Genomic DNA, 26,532 nt, shown 5'->3' with positions numbered 1-26,532 from the left:
AAGCACTTGAGACAGCGCTTTCAATGGCGTTGGGCCTCAGATTCACAGAACTCTAGTCAAATAGCTTGGGGGGGGGGGGGATTTATGGCTACGGGCATTCAAAATTAGTAAAATAAATATCATATACTCCTTTATAAGTTAGTTAATAGTTACAATTGAATGTATAATGTGGATTATTTATTCTTAATGTTTCTTTTTCAATCATGTTCAATCAACTGATTGCCTGTGTGCCGGTGGGAAAATATGGGGGCACCGGCTCCATATTGATAAGTTAATTTTATTGTTTGAATAAGTTATAAGTTATAATAGTTGTTAGTACTTGCCCCATTTCAATTAATATTTGACAAACACTGCATCTTTTATCCAAGCGACACTGTTGTGACAGTCTTCTGTGTGTGGTAATAACTGTATTATATATTCATATCAAAATATTCCCTCAGCAGTTCCTTGACAAACGCAGTCTCACTCCGAGTTCGTCAAAAATCGAGGCTTGTTCAGGGGATTTTGGCATTGGGTGTCCTTGTGCGTCTTAAAGGGTTGCGTGCAGGGAGAACACACACTGCAGGTGGTGGTTCTCTCTCAACCCTCGGGATCTTCCCCCGTTGAGGGTGGATGCGTTGGCGCACACATTCTTGGCCGCGGGTTCTCTTGTATGCGTTTCCTCCGCTCCAGCTGATCCTTCCTCTTCTGGAACGGGTCAGACAGGAGAGATTGTCTCTTAGTATAGTGGCTCCGGAGAACCGCTCTGCTCTATGGTTTCCAGAGCTGGCGGCACTCTCAGGGACGGCGCCGTGGCCGGTACCGTTCAGACCGGATGCGCTTTCACAGGCCCATGGGACGGTGCACCACCCGCCCGATGTATCGGGACGGTTGTTGGTCTGGCTCCTGAGAGGTTGATCCTGCAGGGCAAAGGTTTGCCTGAAGCGGTTATCAACACTATCCAGGGTGCTCATGTGCCATCTACTTCTTCCCTCTATGCGGCAAAGTGATGCGCTTTCTCTGATTGGTGTGACAGGAACCACGATGTCCCATCCAGAGGCGCAACTGCCTACTTTCTGGGGGGTATGCAGACACATAGCAGGCGCCCCCCCCCCCCCTCTTTGATCTGGGCACAAATTTAACCTAAAACACACTCTGATATTGAATAAAAAAATTCATTTTGAGTGCACCAGGACAGATATCCGGTGTTTTTTTTTAGAGGCAGCCTTTCTAAGATGCCCTGCCAGTGTAACATCATTCCGTGCTATGAGATCACAACCCAGTCGCCAAGAAAAAACGTTGACGTGTACGTTTCCATGAACACTGGATACGTAGCATTTCATCGTAAAATAGTGTGTTATACCTACAGTATCCACGCGTGTCGCTGTGGAGGCGAGTTTCGGGGTTTGGGTTTCACGGCTTTCGCAGCAAATTGTGGACACGATTGTTGAGGGCGGGGGGGGGGGGGTAGACTGTTGTTGACCGGGGATGGGGGGGGGGGAGGACACGTTTGTTGAGGGGGGGGGGGGGACACGTTTGTAGGGGGGCGGAACACGTTAGTTGAGGGGGGGGGGGGGGGGGGACACGTTTGTAGGGGGGGGGACACGTTTGTTGAGGGGGGGGACACGCTCGACAACGAGAGTTGGTTTTTATTGAACGCTCGACAACGAGAGTTGGTTTTTATTGAACGAGACTTCAACATGGAACAGCTGCCGAAACGATGGTAGGAAGATTTTATCGGCTCGCTCGCATATTTCAACTGCGTTTGTGTCATTAAACCGTTACTTTATGTAACTTTTAATGATATCATCTTAAAAGTTACATAAAGTAACTTTTTTTTAGAAAAACGTATATCTGAGAGCCAACCCAGTCGCCAAAAGCATACGTCGACAGTGTACGTTTTCGTGAACACTGGATTACGTCGCATTTCAACATAAAATAGCGTGTTATACACACACACACACACACACACACACACACACACACACACACACACACACACACACACACACACACACACACACACACACACACACACACACACACACACAATGCATTTCGCTGCTAAATAAATAAATAAATACTAAGGCAGAATAAAGAATAAATTCATTCATTATCATTCAACTTCAACATGTGTTATTACAGTATAGAGTGGTGGAGGGATGACGTATGTTGGCCAACCCGGAAGTGAGCGTCGCCCTGGGTTCCCTTGACAAAAAGCCAACGGATTTTTCCATTGGATTTTGGATTATTGCAGAAAAATTAAGCACCTCCTCAAAAACTGAAAATAAATAAAAATAACCGTGCTCCAAAGAACGAAATGTAAACCAATGCATTCTGAATGGGAGTGTTTCTCCGATTTTTCCATGCTACACAGAACGAAATGTAGACCCATGCAAATAAAGACTTCATGGTCATAATAATTTAAATATCATTATTCTCCTCAGTGTGTAGGGTGGTATTCTATTTTTTTCAACGGGGCTGCATCCAGTCACTTGACCGTCATGGTTGCTATGGTGGTTGCTATCGACCACCCCCTCTTATCCTTACATGGCTCTAAAAACCACGCGGAAAAGGAGCTGCCGTCAATTGTGTTGTTTTTGTCGTAAACTAGGGTCCGATGGTTAAAAAATAGACAGATATTCCAAGGTATCCTTAAAAGGAAGCTTGGATGTTTTTATTTTCTGCAGTTTAGACTTCTTCTATAACCTATTTTTGAAAGCAAAACACCAAGCTCATTGATTTAACGAGGCAGAATTGAATTTGAAACAATTTATTAAATAAATATTTGTGAGAGGTCATTCCTTCTCCTGAGTTTGCTTCCTATTTATGTCTAGTGTACAACCCTACTGTCCACAAGCATCACCCCCCCCTCCCCATATGGATTTGGAGAATTTTTGCCACATCCCAGTGGTGGAGGTATCATATATATGAAAGAGGGCATTCAATTATACTACAATGATCAATTAGGAGGCCGAAGCCCTAAAGGAAGTGATGAAATAGGTGACTGGGTCGACAACATTTAAGTAAGCTGTACCTTGAGGTCTCTTATATATCAAAGGGGGTCTCAAAGGACGCATACGCTACAACCTGTGGCTCCAGCCCTACAGGAAATGACTCAGCAAGTGCTCCATCTCGTTGCACCTGCACCCACAGCAGCTCGCTTGCAAGATTTTGGCCTGAAGTTCTTCCCAGACCTACACCGTAGCCATCCAACCTGCATATCTGAGAATCAGGCCTCTCTTTAATAATGACAAAAAGTTATGAGAGAAATACACATTAACTTTTGTTGTCTCATAAGCGGCGTGGTGCCGGCTCCTTTTGACCTTTTGACCCCAGACTTCTGGGGAAATAGCTGAATCAATTCATTAGTCAATCAGAAGCAAGTAAATATCAGAAGCAATCAGAAGCATATAATATCTTCCCGGTGGCGTAAGAGGGCGAACAAGGTGTCCTTCAACATCTACGATTGCAACGGTGCCACACATGAGCATATTCGAACATGTTAATGGTAGTAATTAGCTGTCAAAATTGGAGGCCTTAATCAATAATGAGCAGCTATTGATTTGCTTCCCGATAGAAATTTGTTACAAATGACATGTTATTTAGCATCTACACGTTGAGCTGAGTCCAATGACACCAAGCATGACACTCTAGCAAATGGTAACATGTATTTTACATGGTACACTTAGGTCTAGGACATGATCTTGGTGTAGCAAGAGGGCGAGCTTGATCTCATTGGACTCAGCTTAACGTGTAGATGCTAAATAACATGTAATTTGTCAAAAATCTCCATCGGGAAGCAAATCTATAGGTGGTCATTATTGATAAAGGCCTCCAAAATCGACAGGTAATTACTACCCCGAAACATATTCAAATATGATCATGTGTGGCACTGTTGCAATCGCCTCGAAAAGTAGATGTCAAAGGACACCTTGTTTGCCCTGTTACGCCACCGGGAAGATATTTTCATACTTCTAATGGATTGATTCATATTTTAAGGTTCTCGGAGTGAGACTTTAAGCGGCTGCAGCAGAAGTGTTGAGACGAAAGATGATATCAAGACATTTATAGAATATTCCCATTCACATTATGATTCTCCGTCATAACATCCGACCAAACATCCTTTACATTCGCCGAGCGAAGATTATGAAAGTCCAGGCCCCCCCTTCCTGCACTCGGGGTCCGACTGGGCCAAGTTTCGGGCAGGAAGGGCCCCCCCTTCCTGCCCTCGGGGTCCAACCGGGCCAAGTTTCGGTGCGGGGGTCCCAGTTAGGCCCCTAGAACAGTGGTTTTCAAACTGTGGGGCGCGCCCCCCCTGGGGGGCGCCAGAGTTCTTCAGGGGGGGCGCGACGTGAGAAAAAAATAAACCCGAAGAAAACCCTGAAAGACGATGATTCAAATCATCAGTCGTACTTCAACTGTAGAAGTAACATAACTAAATCAATTTTCAACCGTTTATCTTCGTGCAAACCATTTAACAAATCTACACACTTGTATCTTCAATAATATCGAAACAGCATTTCGATATCATTTAAAATGTCTTCAGAATCACAGTTTTAGTTTCATACTGCTTCGTTTTCAGCTGTTTTCATTGAAGAAGTCAGCCCATTCTGATACACCTACTTCTAGACATCGTAACTCATTCCTTTTTCAACCGTTTACCATCGTTCAAACCATTAAACAAATCTACACACTTGTATCTTCAATACTATCGAAACGGAATTTTGATAGCATTTATACTTTTTTCAGAATCACAGTTTTAGTTTCAAACCGGCGACGTTTTCAGTTGGTTATAATAATTGAGGTCACCATAGCAATGCCGGTAAACAAACCCCGCCGAATAGTCGAATCTCTGGACTGAAAAGGCAGATCTGATTCGACTCAGAAAATTCAGAGTCGGGGACCCTGAATGAATCTGTAAACTGGCAGTTTACACAGATTAAGATGTTCAAATGTATTTCAAAAAGGTTAAGCTAAAACATGCTTAGATAAAGTTTTTAAATTTTGTTGTTTAAAAACGATGTAATGTTTCAGAAATATGTTTAAAAAATATGTTAAAAAATTTGTTGCAAATGTTTCAAAAATATGTTCCAAATGTTTTAAAATTATGATCGGAGATGTTTGAAATGCGTAAAATAATTAAAATAGCTTTCAAAACACAGGTATTTAGAAAAAAAAATTGGGGGGGGGGGGGCTCAGCTGAATTTTTTTCTCTGAGGGGGGGCTCACTCTCTCACACTTTGAAAACCCCTGCCCTAGAATATTGTATTGAAATTTCAGGGCGGTAGGACCTTCCTATCTCTAAAACTGTTTTTCCACCACATTCTGAACCATTAGGTCTTGCAGGCAACACTTCTGAGGGGCTTTGTCCAAATGACAGTCCATTTGGGAAAACTTTTTTTCTCTATGGGCTAGAACTACAAATCTTGGATATGTTGTTCTCGGGGCCCCGGGAAATGTGTGTAAACATTTTAGCATCCCTAGCTATCTCGAAAAGGCCGGAAAAGGGGCGTGATCTCCAACAGTACAGTCAATGTACATAAGACAGAGGTTCGCTTCTGGGCCCCATTTTTTGCGGGATGGAGGTGTACATTTGTGGCTTAATGTGTGTAGACACAGTTGGCCTGTGGCCACGTCTTTGAAGTCTGGGGTCAAAAGGTCAAAAGGAGCCGGCACCACACCGCTTATGAGATAACAAAAAGTGAATGTGTATTTCTCTCATAACTTTTTGTCATTATTGAAGAGAGGCCTGATTCTCAGATATGCATGTTGGACTGTTAGGGTGTAGGTCTGGGAAGAACTTCAGGCCAAAATCTTACAAGCGAGCCGCTGGGTGAGGTGCAATGCTGAGTCATTTCTTGTAGGGCTGGAGCCACAGGTTGAAGCGTATGCGTCCTTTGAAACCCCTTTTGATATATAAGAGACCCCAAGGTACAGTTTACTTAAATTTTCTCGACTCAGTCAACTATTGCATCACTTCCTTTAGGGCTTCGGCCTCCTAATTGATCATTGTAGTATAATTGAATGCCCTCTTTCATATTATATGATACTTCCACCACTGGGACGTGGCAACAACTTTCCAAATCCATATGTGAAGGGGGGGGGGGGGGGGATGCTTTTGGACAGTAGGGGTGTATACTAGACATAAATAGGAAGCAAACTCAGGAGAAGGAATGACCTCTCACAAATATTTATTTAATAAATTGTTTCAAATAACTCTGCCTCGTTAAATCAATGAACTTGGTGTTTTGCTTTCAAAAATAGGTTATAGAAGAAGTCTAAACTGCAGAAAATAAAAACATCCAAGCTGCCTTTTAAGGTTTTTAGAGCCATGTAAGGATTAGAGGGGGCAGATAAGCATTTACGTGGTAACCACTTGTTTCATGGTACTTCAGTATCTTTGAAAGACACTGCCAGTTATTATACCCCACCACAAGGCGCGTGTCAGCAACTCTACCTTCACCAAAAAGCTTACATGCAAAACAATAGACTCTGTTAGAACTGTTGGAGTACAGTAACCAATAGGGGTGGGAAAAATTATCGATTCTTCGATGCATCGCAATACTGTGTAGAACAATTCAGTCTCGATTCAGATACGATAATAATCCTTTTTTTTTTTTTTGGATTATTAATTTATTTACTTTTGGATTATTAACAGAGTTATAAAGTATCAACTTTATAACTCAGTTTTTACTGGGTATATTGACATAAAACAAAGACTTGCAGAGAGATTGAAGTAAAACAAAATAAACAAGTTCCTTTATTTTTCTTGTTATGATCCGTTATATTGTAGGCTACATTCTGATCAGTACACAGTTGCAAGACAACAGTAACCTGTTGTTTTACTAGTAGTAGATTTAGCTAACCTGAATATTTACAAGCCTCCTCTTGATACACTGACATAAAAACGACTGTCTTTCAACCACTTTGAAAATCTTTCTTTCATCCCCGCGCACCCTTTCGCCTTCCCAATCTTTCTTTTTCTATGTTGTGACCCTGAGGGCTTTCTTCTCTGCCTCTTCATATTGAGGTACGTGTCATCAGATGACAATACGGTTCAAATCGCCTCCAGGGCGTGGTTGAGGGGGCAGCCACTGGAGCGCCGTGTGGGGAGGAGGGGGGGAGGGAGGCGAAGGAGCGGGGGGGCGCCTTATCAATGACGTCCCTCTGTTATTGATCGTCATATCATGTAGACAAACGCTGTTAAAAACAGAAAATGCAGACTCAAAATGATTTACTTCCATCGCTTTGGCGCCCCCTCTGGTGCGGCGCCCCTATGCGCCGCATATAGTGCATACCCACTTTTTGCGCCACTGGTCCCATCCCATTGCGAGGTGGGAAGCGTGCTTGCGTTTCTACAGCACTTATTGGAGAAGGATTTGGCTTTTTCCAATATCAAGGTGTATGCGGCAGCTGTTTCGGCTGGCCATGCGGGCTGTGATGGTGGACCGATCTTCAGCCATCCACTGGTCAAGAGGTTCTTGCGTGGGGCTAGATGGGTTAGCCCTGTTTAGCACGTGCTTACACCACGCTGGGTTCTCCCCACCGTCTTGCGCGGGTTGTCCAGGGACCCTTTCGAGCCTCTGTCTCAGGCCCCTTTGGATGCCCTGTCCTTTAAATCGGCGCTCTTATGCCGCGTTTCCACCGCAGGGTGCGGAACGGTTCGGTTCGCAAAGGTGCGGTAGGGAGGGGGCGGTATAGCCTAGCTCAGTTCCGAGGTCGCGTTTCCACCGCCGACAGTACCCTTTAAGGTAAGCCGGATGTCGATCGCCGCGGCAGCTACTTAAACATCGCAAACAACGTCTTCCTCCCCAATAATGCAGACGAACGTCTCCACCTCCTTGTTCGCCCAAGCAAGCATTTTACGCGACATCTTAATTGTAAAGAATAATACCTCGAGGCTACTGTTTGTTTGTTTTTATCCCCACGTCTCCCGGAAGTGATGATTCTGTCGACCAATCAACGGAGGGGGTGTGTAGCTAGAATTTCCCGGGACCCTTTCAGGCGTCTCGTCTCGTTTTCAGTACCCCAACGGAGGAGTACTGAAAAAGAGGCCAAAACGGGTACAGCTAAGTCCAGGTCACGCCCGCTTTTGGCGGTGGAAACGCAACCCGTACCGCACCTTTGCGAACCGATCCGTTCCGCACCCTGCAGTGGAAACGCTCCTCCCTAAGAACATTAATAGTCCTTTCCGGTCGAGAGATATTGTGCTTAAGGCTTTTCACCCCCCGCCTCATTCTAGTGAGGCGGAGGCGGAATTGCATATCCAGTGCCCTGTGCGGGCGCTGGCTATGTACGTGAAACGCTCGGCCGCGTTCCGCTCCACACAAAAGTTGTTTTTGTGTTATAGCGAGGCTAGCAGGGGCCGCGCTCTACGTCTTCGTCTTCCCCCGGCCCCTTTGTTAGTTTCTACATGTAAGACATGTCCAGGGGCTCACTCTGCAACTCTGTGTTGGAGTCTGGTGCCCCTTCTACGGCTTAAGAATGATGGCATGTTCTTTTAAGCGCCATCGTTGAAACTCCTTTCGCCGGATGGCGAGTTGGACTTGACTGCCGGTATTTCTCTCCCGCCGTTTTTCAAATGAAAAGCGGAGTAGAGGGGTTCCTATTGGATCGCCGATTGACAAGGTTTTGTCTCCCAGTATGGCACTCCCGCCCTTTTTTAAATAACAAACGGACGAGAGAAGTTTGTTATTGGAGAGTCGAACTCCGTAGCTCCGCCCCCGGTGGTAGCGGACCTAATGGAAACCGTATTACTCTGGTTTTTCCCTTCACTTTCCATGGATTTCATGAAGGACGGATTGGGGCCGGAGTCTTTGCAGACTCACTTTTTTCGCTTCATCATCGCCTTGCTTGATCTAGGAGGAATTCGTTTTTTATTAAGCTGTTGTGTTTTGCACATCCTCGGCTTTTTTGAGTCGTATGTGCCCTGGTGACTTAAGTTTCTTGACTGACCAGCAGGAGTACATTGATTGGGCTCCACTCCCAGCTTCACCTAGCCTACATGAAATAGAACGATAGTTATGATATTATAATTCTACTGCTATGATTGTAGGCGTAGCCGTCTAGTTTCCCACCTGCTGTACCCTCCAAATGCTGAAAGAATAGCGTGGAGGATGGGCGGCGGTTTGCGCCTCATTATATACACGGTGCCGTGGGAAATGTGGGCGGCGCTCACGTTGATTGGTGCATAGTTGAAATTTTTCAGTGCGCGCGAGCACGCTCACGGGACAAGCCCATAAGGCGAAGCCTAGACGGCTACGCCTACAATCATAGAATTAGAGTTATAATATCATAACTATCGTTTACTTGGATGGTCCCAGTGTAGTTTGAAAAATGCACCTCCTGCCGGCGACTTTCATTGGTTAATGCTGCAATTTTGTCCCGCCCACAGACACTGCTTCATACGGATACAAATCACTTTTGCTACACTTGTACCTCATTGACTGCTGCAAAAGTATCCGCAAGAAAATCTACAGCTGAGACTCGTACTAGCAGATTTGAGCAGTTGCATCGATGGACCTGTGCTCGCTCATTAAAATGCTCATTGAACATAGCGATCTATATAATTTCATTTGTGAGGAAATATTTCACAGATGTGCAACTTCTGATGCATTAGTTCACATTGGGGTTTACGAATGCACAAATTTTGTGCATGTTCTGTTCTCAGATTATGAATGACGGGTGTGTGAATGTGTTTTGCACCAACTGTGCTGCAATGATTGTAGCAAAAGTGTCTAGTGCATGACTCTTTGATGTTGTGATGCACACTGCACAGGATAGGATTTGTGCACTTGTAACACAGACTTGTGAACTCTTAGACCCTATTTCGTGTTTAGGATGGTAAAAAAAATATTTACGACATCAAATGTACTGTTACACATTTGTGACTTTAGAGTACACATGCAAAATAAATATTTAGGACTTCATATTTACTGTTACAGATTTGAGACTTTAGTGTAGGCATACTTAGGCTACGTTTACACGATGACGGTCTGAACAGAAGACGCAAAAGTGGCGTCGCGTCTTCACTTTTTATTCCGCGTTTAGACAAGCGTTTTCGGGAGGAAATCTGTGTGCATACGGTGACGCAAAAGTGTGTGGAATTCGATTGGGTATGCATGTCAGGCGGCTAAATGGTGCTGTGATACACTATCACACAACACCGCCATGTCTGAGCGCATGCGTTTAATCTTCCTTCTTCTCTTATCCGTGCTGCAAAAAACAAAAAGATCCTTCTCTGTTCAGTAATACTATCTGTACATATCCTGTACATTGCGTGGAAAGACTTGTTAGAGCTGCCAGAGCAGCTTGAAGGTCCGACGCATGGAAATAATCTGACATGTTTGTTTATTTCCTTGTACTGGCACATGTATGTGACGTAAACGCGCACGCGACGTGAGCAGATCTGAGCAGTGTTTTGCGTCTTGGCAGTCTAGACGGCAACGCTACGGCGGAGCGTATTCAACTTTTCCACTCTGGAGGGTGGTTTCAGATTTATGCGTTTTCATGCCCCAAAAACGCCGTCACCGTCTAAATGAAAGGCACTTCCGATAAAATATTTTGTCGTTTTTACGCGCAAGCGTCCTCGTGTAAACGGGCCTGCAGTTACAGCTGCTAAAGACTTTTGCTACAATACCTTCATACATGCAGACAGATAAACAGCATTCAAGAGCTCGGTATAATTACGCAGCGTCAGCGTGTCACGTCAAACTGTCGACAGTAAACAAGGCTCCAAAAAGCGTGAAACAGCTTTAAATCAATGCCTTGAACGGACCAATGAGGTTTTTGTGGACATATATTGATCCCTGGAGCACTTTGTACAGACATGACGACGTTGACAGTTTAATTAATTTATTGTAGAAAATCAAAAGGAGTTCAGTGGCAGAGTGGGGGGGCGGGGAGCGCTCGTCAGATTCAATCAATGCTTTCAATGGAAGAAGTTAACGATGGTCCTTCTTAACTTAAAGATGAACTGAACTGAAATAATCAACATCGATAACTTGTTAGTTATAACCATATAAAAAAATTACACTAAAAAAATATTTAAAAAATCAAGATAGCTTTCTTTTTTTTGCCACAAAAGAAAATGCGTCTGTTAGTATTAGAGCGCCGACATTTTCGATGACGTCACTGGCATTGTAGGACTAGGTCGTTGTCTCAGACACGCGAACGTCTTCTACACTCCACGGTGGAAAATAGTGATTTGAATATGGCTGGTTACGCGTTTGAGCCTGTGAGGAACATGCCTGTAGTGTCCGACTACCACCCGGTGGAGAGGGATCAGTTTCAGGCTCCAGCTCCACCTTAGGATCATGTGGGTGTGACTGGGGTGCGTGTGGCAGCATGGACACTGCCATTGAATATTTCTGCTGCCGAGAGGTCCCGGTCAACCTTGACCATCTAATGGTGGGATTAGGTTGCATAACCATGTGTAACAGGGTGTCATATCTCTTAAATTATAATTACACAAAATTGCTTTACAGTTTTGTTTTATTACCTGAACTGTAGCTTTCCATGCCGCCTCATGTGCCCCTTTCTATTTGATTTTGTTCTTTGATTTGGCTCCACCTCCTTCTGTGCTCCCGCCCACATTTCCGAGAACCCCTTAAGTTTCCCGTGCCCCCTGCCCTCTTCTTTTTGTTCTGGTTCCCTTGGGAAGAGGTGTTTACATTTATTTTGTGATCAAATCTTTGACCATCTTATAGTTTATCATTCTTTATATTAGTTATTTTGATTATACATTGTTTATTTGAAGTCTGGTGTAAATATCCATGCATAGATTTCAGTGTTTTGGGGAACTTTGTATTTTGTTGCGATGTCCTAGCATGCACCTGTCCCTTGTGTAGTCATGCTAGTTCCCCTCCCCCTCTGTGTGCTTCGTAGAGGAGTTGGAGTATTGTCAAGGGCACTTTCTAAGAGGAAGCTGTTTGTTAATGTTTATCTTCAGCAACCAATAAATGGACGTCGGAGTTCCCGAGTCTGGACAGAGATCGTGGGTCACGTCTTTCATTAAAAAAAAAAACACAACGCAGATTCAGCCGGTCACACATGCATAGGAGATTTCGGATGCTTTGCGGCTAGAGAGAGGTTTTGGAAGTGGCCATGCTCTCTCCAAGGGTGCAGTCACACTAGGCCATCTGGCCGTGGCCCTTGGCCGTTTTCACACCTAACCGTGCTCAACTGGCCCCATTGTTCTCTGGCCTGCGCTCACACTAGGCCATCTGGGCGTGAGCGTTTGCCGTCGCAACTGTGGCCTGGGCCACGGTAGGCTCTTGTACATACGTCATCACGTCGTAACACGTCATCACCAAGGGTCCGCTGCATGGACCATAATAAAGTCTGCCGCCAGTCAGAGTTTTAACAACAATGGACAATAACACAGAGAACACAGTTCGCACTTTGCTGAGTCTGTTGCTTATCGTCTGCCCAAATGGCTAACAGACACTCGACTTCTCTATGGGACCAACGTGAACCAACAGTTGAACCGCTTGACGCCATGTTTACCGTTTAATGGGATAGAAGGCTTGTCGCCTTTATTATGTCCATGGTCGTCGCATGGACTACAAGTCATCCAGCTCAGGTTGCATAGCCGTGCGTGTGCGCGTGTCGGCTCATTAGCATCTGTACCGTGGCGGCCCGTACCATAGCAGCACACCTCTCCCAAGTGGCCAAGTTGGCCTGGCCTGGCCAGACTGGCCACACTCACACTGGCAGATTTGAGCACGGTTAGGTGTGAAAACGGCAGGTGTAACAAGGCAAAAACGATCTTTCCCCCTCCGTTTTCCTTTGATGCGTTTCAGGAATATCTCCGTAAAGACGGACTCTTTGTGAAAACGCATCGAGCTGTACAAACGCTGTAGTAACTATATTCAAGGCGCTGGTTCTCCACAAAAAAGTAGAACGCATCAAGCCTGCGTGCATCCAGCCTGCGCGCTGTATACAAACATTCAAGTGAAGGAGGAGATAGCAGTTGTTTTTTAGATTGAATAGAAATACTTTTTAATGTACAGTAATTAAATTGACCAAGTATTGAAAGTATTTAAAGCTACAAAAATAATGCAAAAAAAAAAAATAGCTTTCAACGCAACTCTAACGTCGCTTCAGGCTTCCACATGAATCCTAACATGAAACCACATAGGTCCGGTTTTTTTTAAAACCAACCTGGGACTATGGAACTATTAGAGAACATGGTTTATTATCTTCCTAATAACATGGTTAATAAAAAAATGATTTCACCAAAAAATCGCCTCTGTGTGGACAGGGACTGAAAGACATGTTAGATGTACTTTGGGAGATACAACCGCGGATGAGCATAACTGCGAGGCGGAATCACGAGTGTCACGTTTAGTTTAGGTGGATGTTGGAGGTTTACTTTCTGGTGTATGTTGATGGATATTGCACAGATGGATATTGCAAAGATACATCTTATTATGAAACTACTTCTTCCGAGTTTAACTCTCTCTGCATCAGCAATCGGCTAGTCGGCAAACATCAGGGTGAGTAGAAAGGGACATATGTGGAACTTCTGTTCACAGACCCGCCGTGGTTTAATTAGCTGCTTGGAAATATAGATCTGTGATATCGTCTGAGTAATAGTTTATACACTTTATGGTCGGAGTGCTAGCTTGTGGAGATTGACATGACAGGGGCTATCGGAGAGTTAGCCAGTTTTAAGGCTGCCAGCCAAGTATTAAAGGTTGGGAATTGGATTTGCAAAACGCCAGCAGATTTTGAAAATACACAACTCAAATGGTCCTACCCCCTCTCCTTCAACGCTGACTCTGACTCCACCCATTCCAAGTACCTGGACGCGCAATCATGCACGAGCGCGAACACAGATGCGTGAGAGCGAGACAGGCTAGCGTAGGTTTTCGTTAAACAACATGGCAACATTAAAAAAACAACATGGGGATGGTGGCGTCTTGTCTGCCATGGAAATTGTCTTCTACTGCTAGGTCCAAATGTGGATTAACTAGTTCCAGTAGCTACCGCAGGATAACAACAAACAGGAGCTTGCTCTGGGTCACGAGTACTGCACGAAGGGGTCGCGCGCGGGGCGCGGGGGAGGGGGAGTGCAGTACGACCGTTTGATTGACGTACTTACTGTCCAATGCAACTCGGTGGCTCTGGAAATCATTGGCTGGAGTTTTTCGAGCCCTGCCCGTTCCACAGATGATTTACTTGTTTAATTTTCATGTCAGTACTTCTAACTCAGTGGCTGTAAGTGGGTTATGATAAGGATTTCAAGTAATTCTGCAAAAATGGCCAAAAAAGCGAATTCCATACCCAACCTTTAAGGGCTGGTGTCCTATTCAATTCCTAGCCTGTGGAAATTTATGATTACCCAAGCGGCCTTGGCCCTATATAATTCATTACTGCAGCCAGGGGCAATGCAGTACGATCCTCCCTTAGACCTGGTTGTTTGCTTTTCCGTAGCCATTTCAGCGAGCCTCAGAGTCTGACTGATTACCTGCTATGGCTGCTAGAGCCACAGAGTAGGTTACCATGCCAGTGATGTAGCTGATTGTTGAAATCCAACATGGCGGCGTCCCTTAACATAAACAACACTTTCACCGTACAATTGTATCCCTTTTACCAAGTTCAGCCATTTTTAGTTATTGTATACATCTGTTACATTTGTTATATCATTAAACTTCAAATTTCAGTTCAGTTCATCTTTAACACTCAATGCATTTATATTCTGCAGCTAACCTGCATTCTGCCAGCCTGTGTCACACCTGTTTCCTTGGCTCTATCTCTCTCTGTATGGGGCGTCCATCTCTCTACACTTCACCTGCAGGTCCTGCCCCCTAAGGCACAGCCACAAGACACTACGGACGTTTTCAATGTCTTGTGGCCGTGTACTTTTATATGATGTGTATTTTATATTATATAAAATACTTTTTCAGACGCAGGTACACTGATAGGAGGTCAGTTTAAGAGTTTTCTCTCTCAAACACTCAATCTGAGGTGTTCAGAGCAGAACTTCACCCACCAGTCGCCACCACCGCCTCTGAATCGTCTCTGTATCGTAGGTTACCTGTACGATGGGGTGAGGGATCAGATGTACCCCATGGGGGGTTACGATGGGGGGGTTTAACTTTATAGCAGGAGCCCCAGGGGAGAGTGAACTGACAAACTAAAGTGTGTCCCTGTTTCATGCACTGAATTGAATCCAAGACATCTGTGAGTCCTGACAAAACAAACTTGATGGAAAAAGAGGACAAGAAGAGGGTTGAAGTAAATGAAGCTGTGAGAGAGGTTGTGTGAGAAGTTCCTTTTGTTTAATTAGCATTTTAAACCAGTCCATCTGCCATCACAGAGCTAGCTCTATGAATAACCCTTATTATCATCACCTACGTTCAGTCCAAACTCATCCTCCCAATAAGCTCCATCATCAGGCGATGTCATCCTCACCTCACACCCCCCCTCACCATTCATACCAGACATGTACTTCAAGGTAGAAAAAAAAAAGGTTGACGGAGGCTGACGGAGGCCGATGGAGGCTGTCAGAGGCTCGCTACCAGAGACGTTATGAGTGATTATGAGGTGTTGGAGGGCCACTAAGGGAGGGATCATTGGGACTGCCGCCCCAGGGCTCCCTGAGGCCAGCTCCCCCTGCCTCCATTCACCGGCCCGGAGGCCCTGAGGCCAGCCCCCTGAGGCCCATGAGGCCCTAATGCCAGCCCCTGAGGCCCCGTGGCCAGCCCCCTGAGGCCAGCCCCCTGAGGCCAGCCCCCTGAGGCCTGGAGGTAGGACCCCTGAGGCCAGCCCCCTGAGGCCAGCCCCCTGAGGCCAGCCCCCTGAGGCCCTGAGGCCAGCCCCCTGAGGCCAGCCACCTGAGGCCAGCCCCCTGAGGCCAGCCACCTGAGGCCAGGCCCCTGAGGCCAGCCCCCTGAGGCCCTGAGGCCAGCACCCTGATGCCCTGAGGCCAGCCCCCTGCCTCCATTCCCCCCCGTCCCTCACTACTCTGAGTGTCAGTGTCTCTCCGTGCTGAATGAAGGCAACGCTACAGCGTGTGTGAGAGAGCGTTGTGTGTTTGTCTCTGTACGGAGCTGTGTTTGTGTGCTCTGGTGACACGTGAACGCACAAACACACAAACTGGTGTGTGGGATGGTCGGGGATTTTTACATACACAGACAAGTCTTAACTTATATTTGCATATCAATAAATAGCCAAAAAACATCTCTTCATTCGACCTGTCTTTTCACATCCTGGTATATCCGGCCCCTATGAGGGGTTCAACTGAGCAGGATTAGTTGTGATATTCTGAAAGAAACTAAATTCATTTAAAAATGCAACAATAACAAAGTGAGACATGGCACAGATACTCCGAAAGACCCATGACGAGGACCTATTCCTCCATCACATGACAAGGACCTATTCCTCCATCACATGACGTAGACCTATTCCTCCATCACATGAAGTAGACCTGTTCCTCCATCACATAACGTAGACCTGTTCCTCCATCACATGACGTAGACCTGTTCCTCCATCACTTGACGTAGACCTATTCCTCCATCACATGAAGTAGACCTGTTCCTCCATCACATGACTTGGATCTATTCTCCATCACATGACATAGACCTATTCTCCATCACATGACGTAGACCAATTCTCCATCACATGACGTAGACCTATTCCTCCATCACATGACGTGGATCTATTCTCCATCACATGATATAGACCTATTCTCCATCACATGACGTAGACCTATTCTCCATCACATGACGTAGACCTATTCCTCCATCACATGACGTGGACCTATTCCTCAATCACATGACGTAGACCTGTTCTCCATCACATGACGTAGACCTATTCCTCCATCACATGACGTAGACCTGTTCTCCATCCCATGACGTAGACCTGTTCTCCATCACATGACGTAGACCTGTTCCTCCATCACATGACGTAGACCTGGTCCTCCATCACATGACATGGATCTATTCTCCATCACATGACGTAGACCTATTTTCCATCATATGACGTAGACCTAATCCTCAATCACATGACGTAAACCTGTACCTCAATCACTTGACGCAGACCTATTCCTCAATCACATGACGTAGACCTGTTCCTCCATCACATGACGTAGACCTATTCTCCATCACATGACGTAGACCTACTCTCCATCACATGACGTAGACATCCCTGTCTGGCCCTGGATCTCATCTCGAGCTCTAAAAGTAACAACCTCAACTTTACCTTTTGGGGGTGCCCTGGTGGTTCAATGGGTAGAGCGCGTACCATTAAGGCCCAGTCCTGACCGCAGAAACCCGGGTTTGATTCCTGCCCGTGGTCTTTTGCTGCATATCCTCCCCTCTCTCTCCCATACCTTCGTGTCTTACTCACTCCACATGAAAGGATAAAACCTTCAAAAATGAAAAACTTTTGCACAAACAAGTCGTTTTTCCCTCACAAAATGCCTGTATTGTCAATACGTCAAGGGCCAAGAGAAGGCCAAAGGGCCGGTGAAATAATAATAATATGATTAATAAAAAAAACTCTCTCTATTCAAGCCTGCTGCAGACCATATCCATACTTAACTTTACCGTAGAACTAGGGAATAGAAGCTCACCATGGCCATGGACGGAATAGAATAGTTACCCTCCCCAGGGACCTGGGGGAGCTGTGATGGCACCACTCTACTACACACTTAGGGGTTAGCAGTAGTTTCCTCCAGGCTATGAAGCCATGTGTTTATATATACAGTAAAAATACTAATAAATGTTTGCCAAAGTGGATCATCGAATTAGCCCAAGTTCGACCACGGCACCAAGGTTGGGAACCCCTGCACTCATTCAGGGAAATACAAACACATGAGCAGCTTTTCTAAAAGCAAAACGAAGCCTATGTATTTATTTATATTGATTTATAGCGTTGAAGTCAAGGGCTGCTTGTCTGACTCACTGAGCTACTACCTGCTCCTGACGGGCTGTCTCATAGAGTGGGCATCGCATCCCACCTTACTGTATCGTGCAGACTCTCCAAGCCTGCCCATTATTTTGAGCTAGACTCCATATGAACAGTATGTATCTAACATTAATGGAAGCACATTGTGAGCAGGGTTGTGATCTGTTTGACAGCCTGGTCTTCCATTCCTAGCGACGTGCAGCCTGTCCTGAGCAGGCAGCTCAGTGCGGCCGAGCAGCTGTTATTGCTCTGGTTCCTGCCACAACGCATGAAAATCAACACGTAATGAGGAGACAGGGGAGAGGGAAAGCACTGATGGGAAAATAGCCTTCATTTTCAAACCCTCTCTTCCAACGGAACTGTTAAAAAAAGAGAGTGTGCTTTGTCATGGCTATTTTCAAACCAATTTGAAGTTATTTTATTTGAGATAAACAACTGCTCTTTTAAATATTTCCTTTCTAGCTTTACCAGTATTTTTGAACATATTTTTTGAAAAGTAATTTGTTATATACTGCCTGGTTCCGACAAAAATTCAAGAATGATTATTTCGGTAAATGAAAAGAGTGGACAGCCTGATGTTTCATGTTTCTGGGGGTTCAGGTGTGGGTCTGGTGGGTCAGGTCTGGTTCAGGGGGTCTGGGTCAGGTGGTCTGGGTCAGGTGGTCTGGGGGATCAGGATGTCTAGGCGATGGGCTCAGGTGGTCTGGCCGAGGACTGATGGCAACAGTTGTTATCATTATGGGTTGTCTGAGAGGCACTTGCAACAATACAAAGTAACGGATAAATGAGAACAGAAAAGCTCAAATCTTCAGACACCATTCTAGTGCAGAAAAGAGTCCAATAGTGAGACAGGTGGGCCGCAGGGTAATGAGCTGACAGCATCCTGCCTGCCTGCCCTGATGCCCCCCCAGATAGCACGGGCAGAACAATACATTCATCCTTAATTTCCACCTCATTCAGCACCCTCTCGTCCTCCCCAGTGGCACTCAGCCAATCAGCCGCCCCTGTGGTGACTGGTTTAGGGCCGTCGGAGGGGAATGACTAATTCATCCCGGTTCTGCTCTCTGAAAGCAGCACTTTCATGTCTGAAGAAGTCCCTGCCCCCAGCCAGTCAGGGGGCTGAGGTATTTTGACTCAATAAGACTTTCTGATCAATGTCGACATCAGCAGGGAAAATATCAGATGTGCTTGAAATATAAATTATGCTGGGACTTTGTCTGCGTCTGCATATGCGTGTGCATCTGTGTGCGTGTGCGTGTGCATGTGCGTGTGTCTCTATCCCCGTCTCTCTCCGTCACTGTCTCCCTCCATTGGTGGTCTTGTATTACTTGATCCTCAAGGAAACGAGGAGAAAGTGGTCAGAGCCCTTGGCTGGGCTCTTTATGTCTGGGAACATGATTGGCAGCTTGAAAAGGAGGAAGGAGAGCCCCCCTCTTAATTCTCCTGTTCAAAGGCACTTTGGACACTCTCTGATCTCTCTTCAACCATATTTACCCCTACTTAAATCCAAGCCAACCAGACATTAAAGTCATCCATAAACATTAGGCTGTGACTATGACACACATAGAAAGGTGTTAGTGAATATTCATTCCACCAGGAGACGCTAGTGAACGTGTCCTTGCTCAAAACGTCTCGTTAGAAAACCTCTGGCCAACTCTAGTTCACAGGACCTGTGATTCTGGACCGCACCCCCAAACCGGTCCCCTGAGAAAGAGGTCCCAGTGGGGGTCCGACATTCCAGGTTCAGAACCTTCGAAACCTTGACCTGGGACATGGAGCCTGGAGCCTTCCCGCTCCACTGGAGCTCTGAGGTGGAGATCAGAGCAGAGCCGGGCCCCCAACAGGACCAGGGGGGGCTCAGAACCGGACCCCCAGGCCGGGGCCCTGTCGGCCCAGGGAGGTGGTGCTGTACTGGGTCCTCGGGAGTGGCTCGCAGCCTGGCTTCTCCGCCAAGCGGCGGAGCAGGTGCTGGTGGTGCTGCAGGGGGTGATGCTGCTGGGGGTGGTGGGGCTGGTGCTGGTGGGGGTGGTGCTGCAGGGGGTGGAGGGGCTGGCGGGGGTGGAGGCCGAGCTCCCCGCTCCGCTGCAGCGAGGTGCAGCGCCGCAGGCTCTGGTCTGGCCCCCCCGGGAGGCTGCTGGAGCTGAGGGTGCGCATGATGTCAGCGGCGGGGTTGTCGCCGTGGTGACGGTGCGTCTGGGTCGTCCCGCGGGCCTGAGTGCCGCCGCGGGCTTCTTCGCCGCCGCTTAGCGTGCCGTTGGACAGCGACAGCTGGGTCAGGGGCCCGCCGGGGGCCCGGCCCGGGGGCCCGCTGGCCCGGATCAGGCTCTCCACCGCCGTGGGGGGGGGGCCGCCACGGGGGGCGTCCCGCCGCATGGAGGGGGGTCTGAGGGGGGACAGCAGGATCTCCTGGCTCCGCTGCTTCCTGTCAAGCGCGGCGTGGAGCAGGTCCCTCTGCAGGGGGGGCCCTGGGGGGCCGGTCTGGAGGGGGGGCCCCGCGGGGCCCATGTGGGCTCTGGACCGCCGCAGGGTGGAGTCCCGGCTCGGGGGGGCGCTGTGGCTCACGTGGCCCCCCAGGATGGCCCCTCTCAGCTGGGGGTCCGCGGCCCGGCCCGGGTCCCGGGGCGGGCGGGGCCAGCCCGGCTCCTCCGGGATCTTGGGGGTCCTCTCAGACCCCCCCGCTCTGCTCTGCCCCTCCGGTCTGCGGGGAGAGGGGCTTCCCCCTCCGGCCCCCCCACCGGGGCCACAGCCTGGCTCCCCCCACCCCCCCTCGGAGGCCACGCCCCTCACGGCAAGAGGGGGCGTGGCCACCAGGGCGACGATGGGCTCCCTGGAGCAGCGCGGACGACGCCCGGACTCCAGGTACTCCACCAGCGGGACGGGGGTCTGGGCGGGGGTCTGGGGGGGTCTGGAGCGCTCCCGGGCCCCCAGGGACCAGCGCAGCGGCAGGACCTTGCTCAGGGCCTCCCGGGTCCGGGTGGGAGACCTCATACTGAGGGACCGGACCCGTGGCCCCCGGAACCCCTGCGGTGTGGACGGCTCCGGGGCGGGGCCTGGAGGGGCCACAGAGACCACATTAGTGTGAGGTACAGGACACACACAGACACACGCACTGTGGCGGCGGTACTCACTGGTCTCTGCTGGTCTGGAGGACTCCTCTCTGAACACCGGCAGCTCAGGGGAGTCGGCGGGGGGCAGGGGTCCCGGGGGGGCCCCCAGCGACCCGGCCGATCCCAGGCTGTCTCTCTGGCTGCTCTCCCGGAGCCGCACCAGCCAGTGGTCCGACGCTGAGGAGCTGGTGGACCCTGGAAGACAAGCAGGACCACCGGCCCCCCATCAGACCTCCTCAAGCTGAATACACAGCTCAGACTCAGTCCCGCGGTGGGACTCAGGAGACTGAAGAGACTTAGGAGACTGAAGAGACTGAAGAGACTGAAGAGACTGAAGAGACTCAGGAGACTCAGGAGACTCAGGAGACTCAACAGACTCAGGAGACTCAGGCAACTCAGGAAACTGAAGTGACTCAGGAAACTCAGGAAACTCAGGAGATTCAAGGTGTATCTCTGCTCCCTGGCTCTCTATACATTTTATCCTGCGCATGGTGTCTCATAAATGTTCTGGTTTTGTTGTGGTTGCCTGAGTGAAGGACTGGTCTGTGTGTGTGCGGCCCTTTCCTCGCTGCATACCTTTACAGCACTTCTTTTGACCGTCACAGCCTTCTGCTCATAGTGAAGCAGACTTATTGATATCTCTGGGATTCCTCACACAAAGGGAACACGAAAAAGGAACCTTCACTCAACGAAGCGTGAACTCTTCTAAGATGAGTCCCTGAGTGGATGATTAAGAGAACTTGTGGCTTGATTTTCAGGGTAGCTGACTGTTAACAATGAAACAAAAGGAACAGAGTGGTCTGAAACTATGACAACCGAGTGGTCTGGGCGTGGGCATCAGAGAGGGCACAACCAAACAAAACCCAAATCACTGGGTGGGCTGGAGGCGCTGGGACCTGTTGTATTGTGACTCAAGTTTCAGTTCAATATCTATGAGAATATGTGAGTAGAGCCTTGCAATATGCTGTCTTTCCAGTCCAGAAGCTAATTTGATATTTGATTGGCAGCCCCTGACCTTACATTTCTTAAATCAAAATGATTGCCAGTCAGAGGGGGTCCAATCATGCGGTGACAGCAATCGGGAACACAGAGTTGTTGTGACAGGTGGCTCACAGCGTTTGTTTTCAACGTTTTGACGTGCCAATCAAAGACTGGTGCGTTCGCTAACGTACCAAAACAAAGCATCACCTTCACCTTTGATCAGACTGGGTCTAACTACAGGTGTGTGAGCTCTGAGCCCCAGACTGGGTCTACCTACAGGTGTGTGAGCTCTGAGCCACAGACTGGGGCTACCTACAGGTGGAGGAGCTCTGAGCCCCAGACCGGGTCTACCTACAGGTTGAGGAGCTCTGAGCCCCAGACTGGTGCTGTGTTCAAATATCCATACTATCCGTACTTACTAGCCTTAGTTTGAGTACGTAGGGCGTTCCAATTCAGATCGGGCGAAAATAAGTTTACTGAAAGGACCCGGATGGTGTACTCAAAACGGTGGATCGAGTGTGGATCGATGTACACTTTTCGTACTCAACGGCAGCCTTCTTAGCTACGTATGCTGCGTTTTAAAGGTCCCATGACATGCTATTTTATGTATTCTTTAATATAGGTATTAGTGGGCAACTAACACAGTATTCAAAGACGTTCCCGAAATTCAGCCGTGGTGCAGAGTTACAGCCACTCCGAGCCAGTCGCACATTGAGCTTCCCCCAAATGCGCTGTTTTGGTGTTTGTAGCTATAATGCAAATGAGGAGGAGCGAGGCGGGTCAAGGAGGAGGGTGGGGGTGTGGCCCTGAGCAGCTTGCAGCCACGGTACCATGCGCTCTGTTTACAGTGGATGTATCGCAACTCGCAAGGGCGAGGCAGACACAGCCTTTAGCCGTGTTCTGTAAATATTCTAGAACACACGGGAGTCCTGGAGCTCTATATCGTAATATTATCATATAGCCTACATAGATATCTATATCATATAATATATATTATCACGGCCAAAAGCTGTGTAAGTCGATTTTATGAATCTCAAACGACCGCGTTGAGTTCTCCGACGTTCCTGGTTCTTCAACGTCCACATCAATGTGAAGTAGACTAAACCGCGACAAGGAGGAGAAAGGGATTGTTGCCGGGCAGCGCTTAGGCACCTCCGCCTCCGGCGGTGGTCCCTCAGCGGGGCTCAAGCGGGAGACATTCGCCGCCAACAATCCCTTTCTCCTCCATGTCGTGGTTCATGTTCTTGAGGGAGTCAAAGCCAAAGTTCCTTCCCCCCAATTCATTCTCAACCTTGGCTGAGATAACCCCCACTACGAGTCTCGTTGTAGAAATACCAGAGACGAGAGTCCGACGTGTTATGCGCCATAACACCAAAAGCAGAACGGTTATCCAAATAACAAGGAAGTGTACAACACTTGCGTTACAGTCCTGGAGCTCTATATCTAAATAATATCATATAATACATAGATATCTATATCATATAATACATATTATCACGGCCAAAAGCTGTGTGCGCCTCCAGACGATATTATGAATCACAAACGACTTTGTCGGGTTCTGCGACGTCTCTGGTTCTTCCACTTTCACCACAACCTGAAGTAGACTGAACCGCACGCTGCCTGCTACCGGCTGCCCGCTGCCGGGCGATGGTGCCTCGCGGCAACCGGCGGCATGTCGCAGTTCATGTACTTCAGCGAGTCAAAGCCAAAGTTCCTTTCCCCCAATTCCTTCTCAACCATGGCTCAGATAACCCCCACGACAGTCTCGTTGTGGAAATACAAGAGACGTCAAAGAACCGAGAAGAAACACTTGCGTTACAGTGTGTGTATTCACACACACACATGTGGCGCTCGCACGGTCGTGTCTCATTGGCGGGCCAACGTCTCTGGGCGGGCCAGGCAGAGTAAGGGGATGCTTTATGACGTCCAAAATAAAGACATTCCAAATCAGCGCGCTTGAGCCTCCGTTTTTTCAAAGGCGAGCAGAACAGCTAGTGCTCGTTTTACACCAAATGCGAGTTTTAGCCACTGGGGGACCATAGGCAGGCTAGGGGAACTCATATTTATGTTAGAAAACCTCATAAAGTGAGATTTTCGTGTCATGGGACCTTTAATATCCATCCGTCTCGGAGGTCCGAGGACGTTGCCTAGCAACACGCACAAACACGCCCCTTTTCCTCGGACGGCGAACACGCCATCTCGGTTGAACTCAGTGATGACCGAGCAAAATTTATGAGACGGAATTCAAGATGGCTGCGCCCATTGTGACTTGAAGTATGAACTGTTTTCAATGTGCTTGGACCACTTTGGTGGTTTAAACGGCAATTTCAATCACTCGTCTTACTGCAATACCTTACTGCATCCGTATCTCTGCCTATGGCCTATAGCCTACTTATTTTGGAGCGCCTGGTCCTCTGCCAATGCTACCGCGACAACAGCTTTCCGGGTGGCGTCCATATTTTCCTCCAACGGCCGAGCGAAATAATAAAACTCTTGAAGTGTATGCGTGGCGTCAGATCCGAGATCCGAGTCGGCTCGCAGAGAATACTCGAACGCAGCAGTAGCTGAAGAGGGCGGAGCCTGGCTGAGCCGAAGTCGGCGCATTTTCCACATAGCCTGCATTAATAGAGTCATTTTGTAGTTTTTATAGCTTTTATAGCTTTGTATAGTTGCTCGGCGTAAAGAGTTCAACGTTCAAAGCGGGATGTTTATTGCGGGGGACGAGCCGCGGCGGCAGACTAGATCGTAATTTCCGGTTAGTACACCATGGAGTATTCGATTTGGAACAACACTGACATCTGAAAATTAGTGCACTTAGTGAGTACGGATAATGTAAAGTGTGTGTTTAAGTGTACTCATGGAAGTATGGATATTGGAATACAGCATTGGTCTACCTACTGGTGTGTGAGCTCTGAGCCCCAGACTGGGTCTAACTACAGGTGTGTGAGCTCTGAGCCCCAGACTGGGTCTACCTACAGGTGTGTGTGCTCTGAGCTCCAGACTGACCCCAGCAGTGCTGCAGGTTGTTTCAGCGTCATTATCATACATTAGCAGAACACAAAGACCCCTGAAATGCCTGTCAGCCCTTAGAGCTGAGCCAGGCTCCGGTGAGACATAAATCATCGGGGAGGAGGAGGAGAAGGAGGTGGAGGAGGAGGAGAAGGAGGTGGAGGAGGGAGGGCAGGAGAAGGGTAGAGAAGTAAAGCTGGAGTAGAAGGAGATAAGGAAGGTGGAGGAGGATGAGGAGGATAGAGAAATTTAAGGCGGAGGAGGTGTTGGAGGTTGAAGTGAGTGGCGGTGTGGATATAAGGATGTTTGGAAATAAATTTATGTAAATCAACTGTAAAGTTCTGGTCAGGAATTGAACGTACGTAAACGTTAAAGTCTTTCAAAAGATAGTTTTTCCTATTCAGCATGTGTAGCTCTGTTTGAATGAGTCAAGGTCCAGGACTCATTTCTCCTCCCATCTTATTCCAGTCAGATTCCTGGCGGTTCTCCTTGAAATCGCAGTGAGAATGAGAACAATACAAATACAATACCCGGTTTCTATTCAACCTGAACTTTAGATATTTATGCTTAAATTCTCTTCTGACACCCATATTTCAGATCTGGGATTAAGAACATACGTACTTATACAATTTATGGACGTTTAGGACGGGAGCGATTGGGTGGAGGGTGGACTAGTGTAACAGGTGGAAGAGGTAGACTAGTGTAACGGGTGGAGGGACCAGTGTAACGGCTGTAGGGTGGACGAGATTAAAGTATCGGGAAGTTGGACTACTGTAATGGGTGGAGGAGGTTGACTAGTGTAATGGGTGGAGGAGGGTGGAGGGACTAGTGTAACGGGTTGAGGATGGACTAGATTAAAGGATGGAGATGGTGGACTAGTGTAACGGGTGGGGGAGGTGGACTAGTGTAACGGGTGGAGGAGGGTGGAGGGACTAGTGTAACGGGTGGAGGATGGACTAGATTAAAGGATGGAGATGGTGGACTAGTGTAACGGGTGAAGGAGGTGGACTAGTGTAACAGGTGGAGGAGGTGGACTAGTGTAACGGGTGGAGGAGTTGGACTAGTGTAACTGGTGGAGGAGTTGGACTAGTTTAACCGGTGGAGGAGGGTGGAGGGACTATTGTAGCGGGTGGAGCAGGGTTGAGGGACTAGTGTTACGGGTGGAGGAGGTGGACTAGGGTAACGGGTGGAGGAAGTGGACTAGTGTAGCGGACGGATGAGGGTTGAGGGACTAGTGTAACAGTGGAGGAGGTGGACTAGTGTATCACCGTCTACCAACTGCACCGTCCGTCAACAGATGACTGAAGGCGTGGCTGACGGATGGGCATAGAGGCATACGCCCAAGCATACGCGATCTGATTGGATGACGGATCCATGGCTGCCTGAAAAGTTGAAAAATGTTAAACTTTCTTGATGGAGCCGATGGATCCAACGGAACGGATGGATCCACAATGCATTGCGGCTCCGCCCCATTCAAAGTCAATGGGATCCGTCAACGGACGGATGCAGTGGGCAAGAGGGTGGAGGAGGTGCACTA

General features: G+C 47.9%; 1 protein-coding gene across 1 annotated transcript in view; it reads right to left on the bottom strand.

The window, feature by feature from the left end:
• Positions 1-26,532, bottom strand: part of LOC130402154 (ubiquitin carboxyl-terminal hydrolase 43-like) — an 85,760-nt gene that overhangs the window by 8,677 nt on the left and 50,551 nt on the right. The window contains 3 exon segments of the mRNA XM_056606286.1: positions 19,569-19,704; positions 19,965-20,948; positions 21,027-21,200. Coding sequence (XP_056462261.1) covers positions 19,569-19,704; positions 19,965-20,948; positions 21,027-21,200 — 1,294 coding nt within the window.

This window comes from Gadus chalcogrammus, chromosome 2 (genome assembly GCF_026213295.1).
Source record: "Gadus chalcogrammus isolate NIFS_2021 chromosome 2, NIFS_Gcha_1.0, whole genome shotgun sequence".
NCBI lineage: Eukaryota > Metazoa > Chordata > Actinopteri > Gadiformes > Gadidae > Gadus > Gadus chalcogrammus.
Note: the sequence above shows the minus strand (reverse complement) of the source record. Positions and strands in the feature narration are given on the sequence as shown.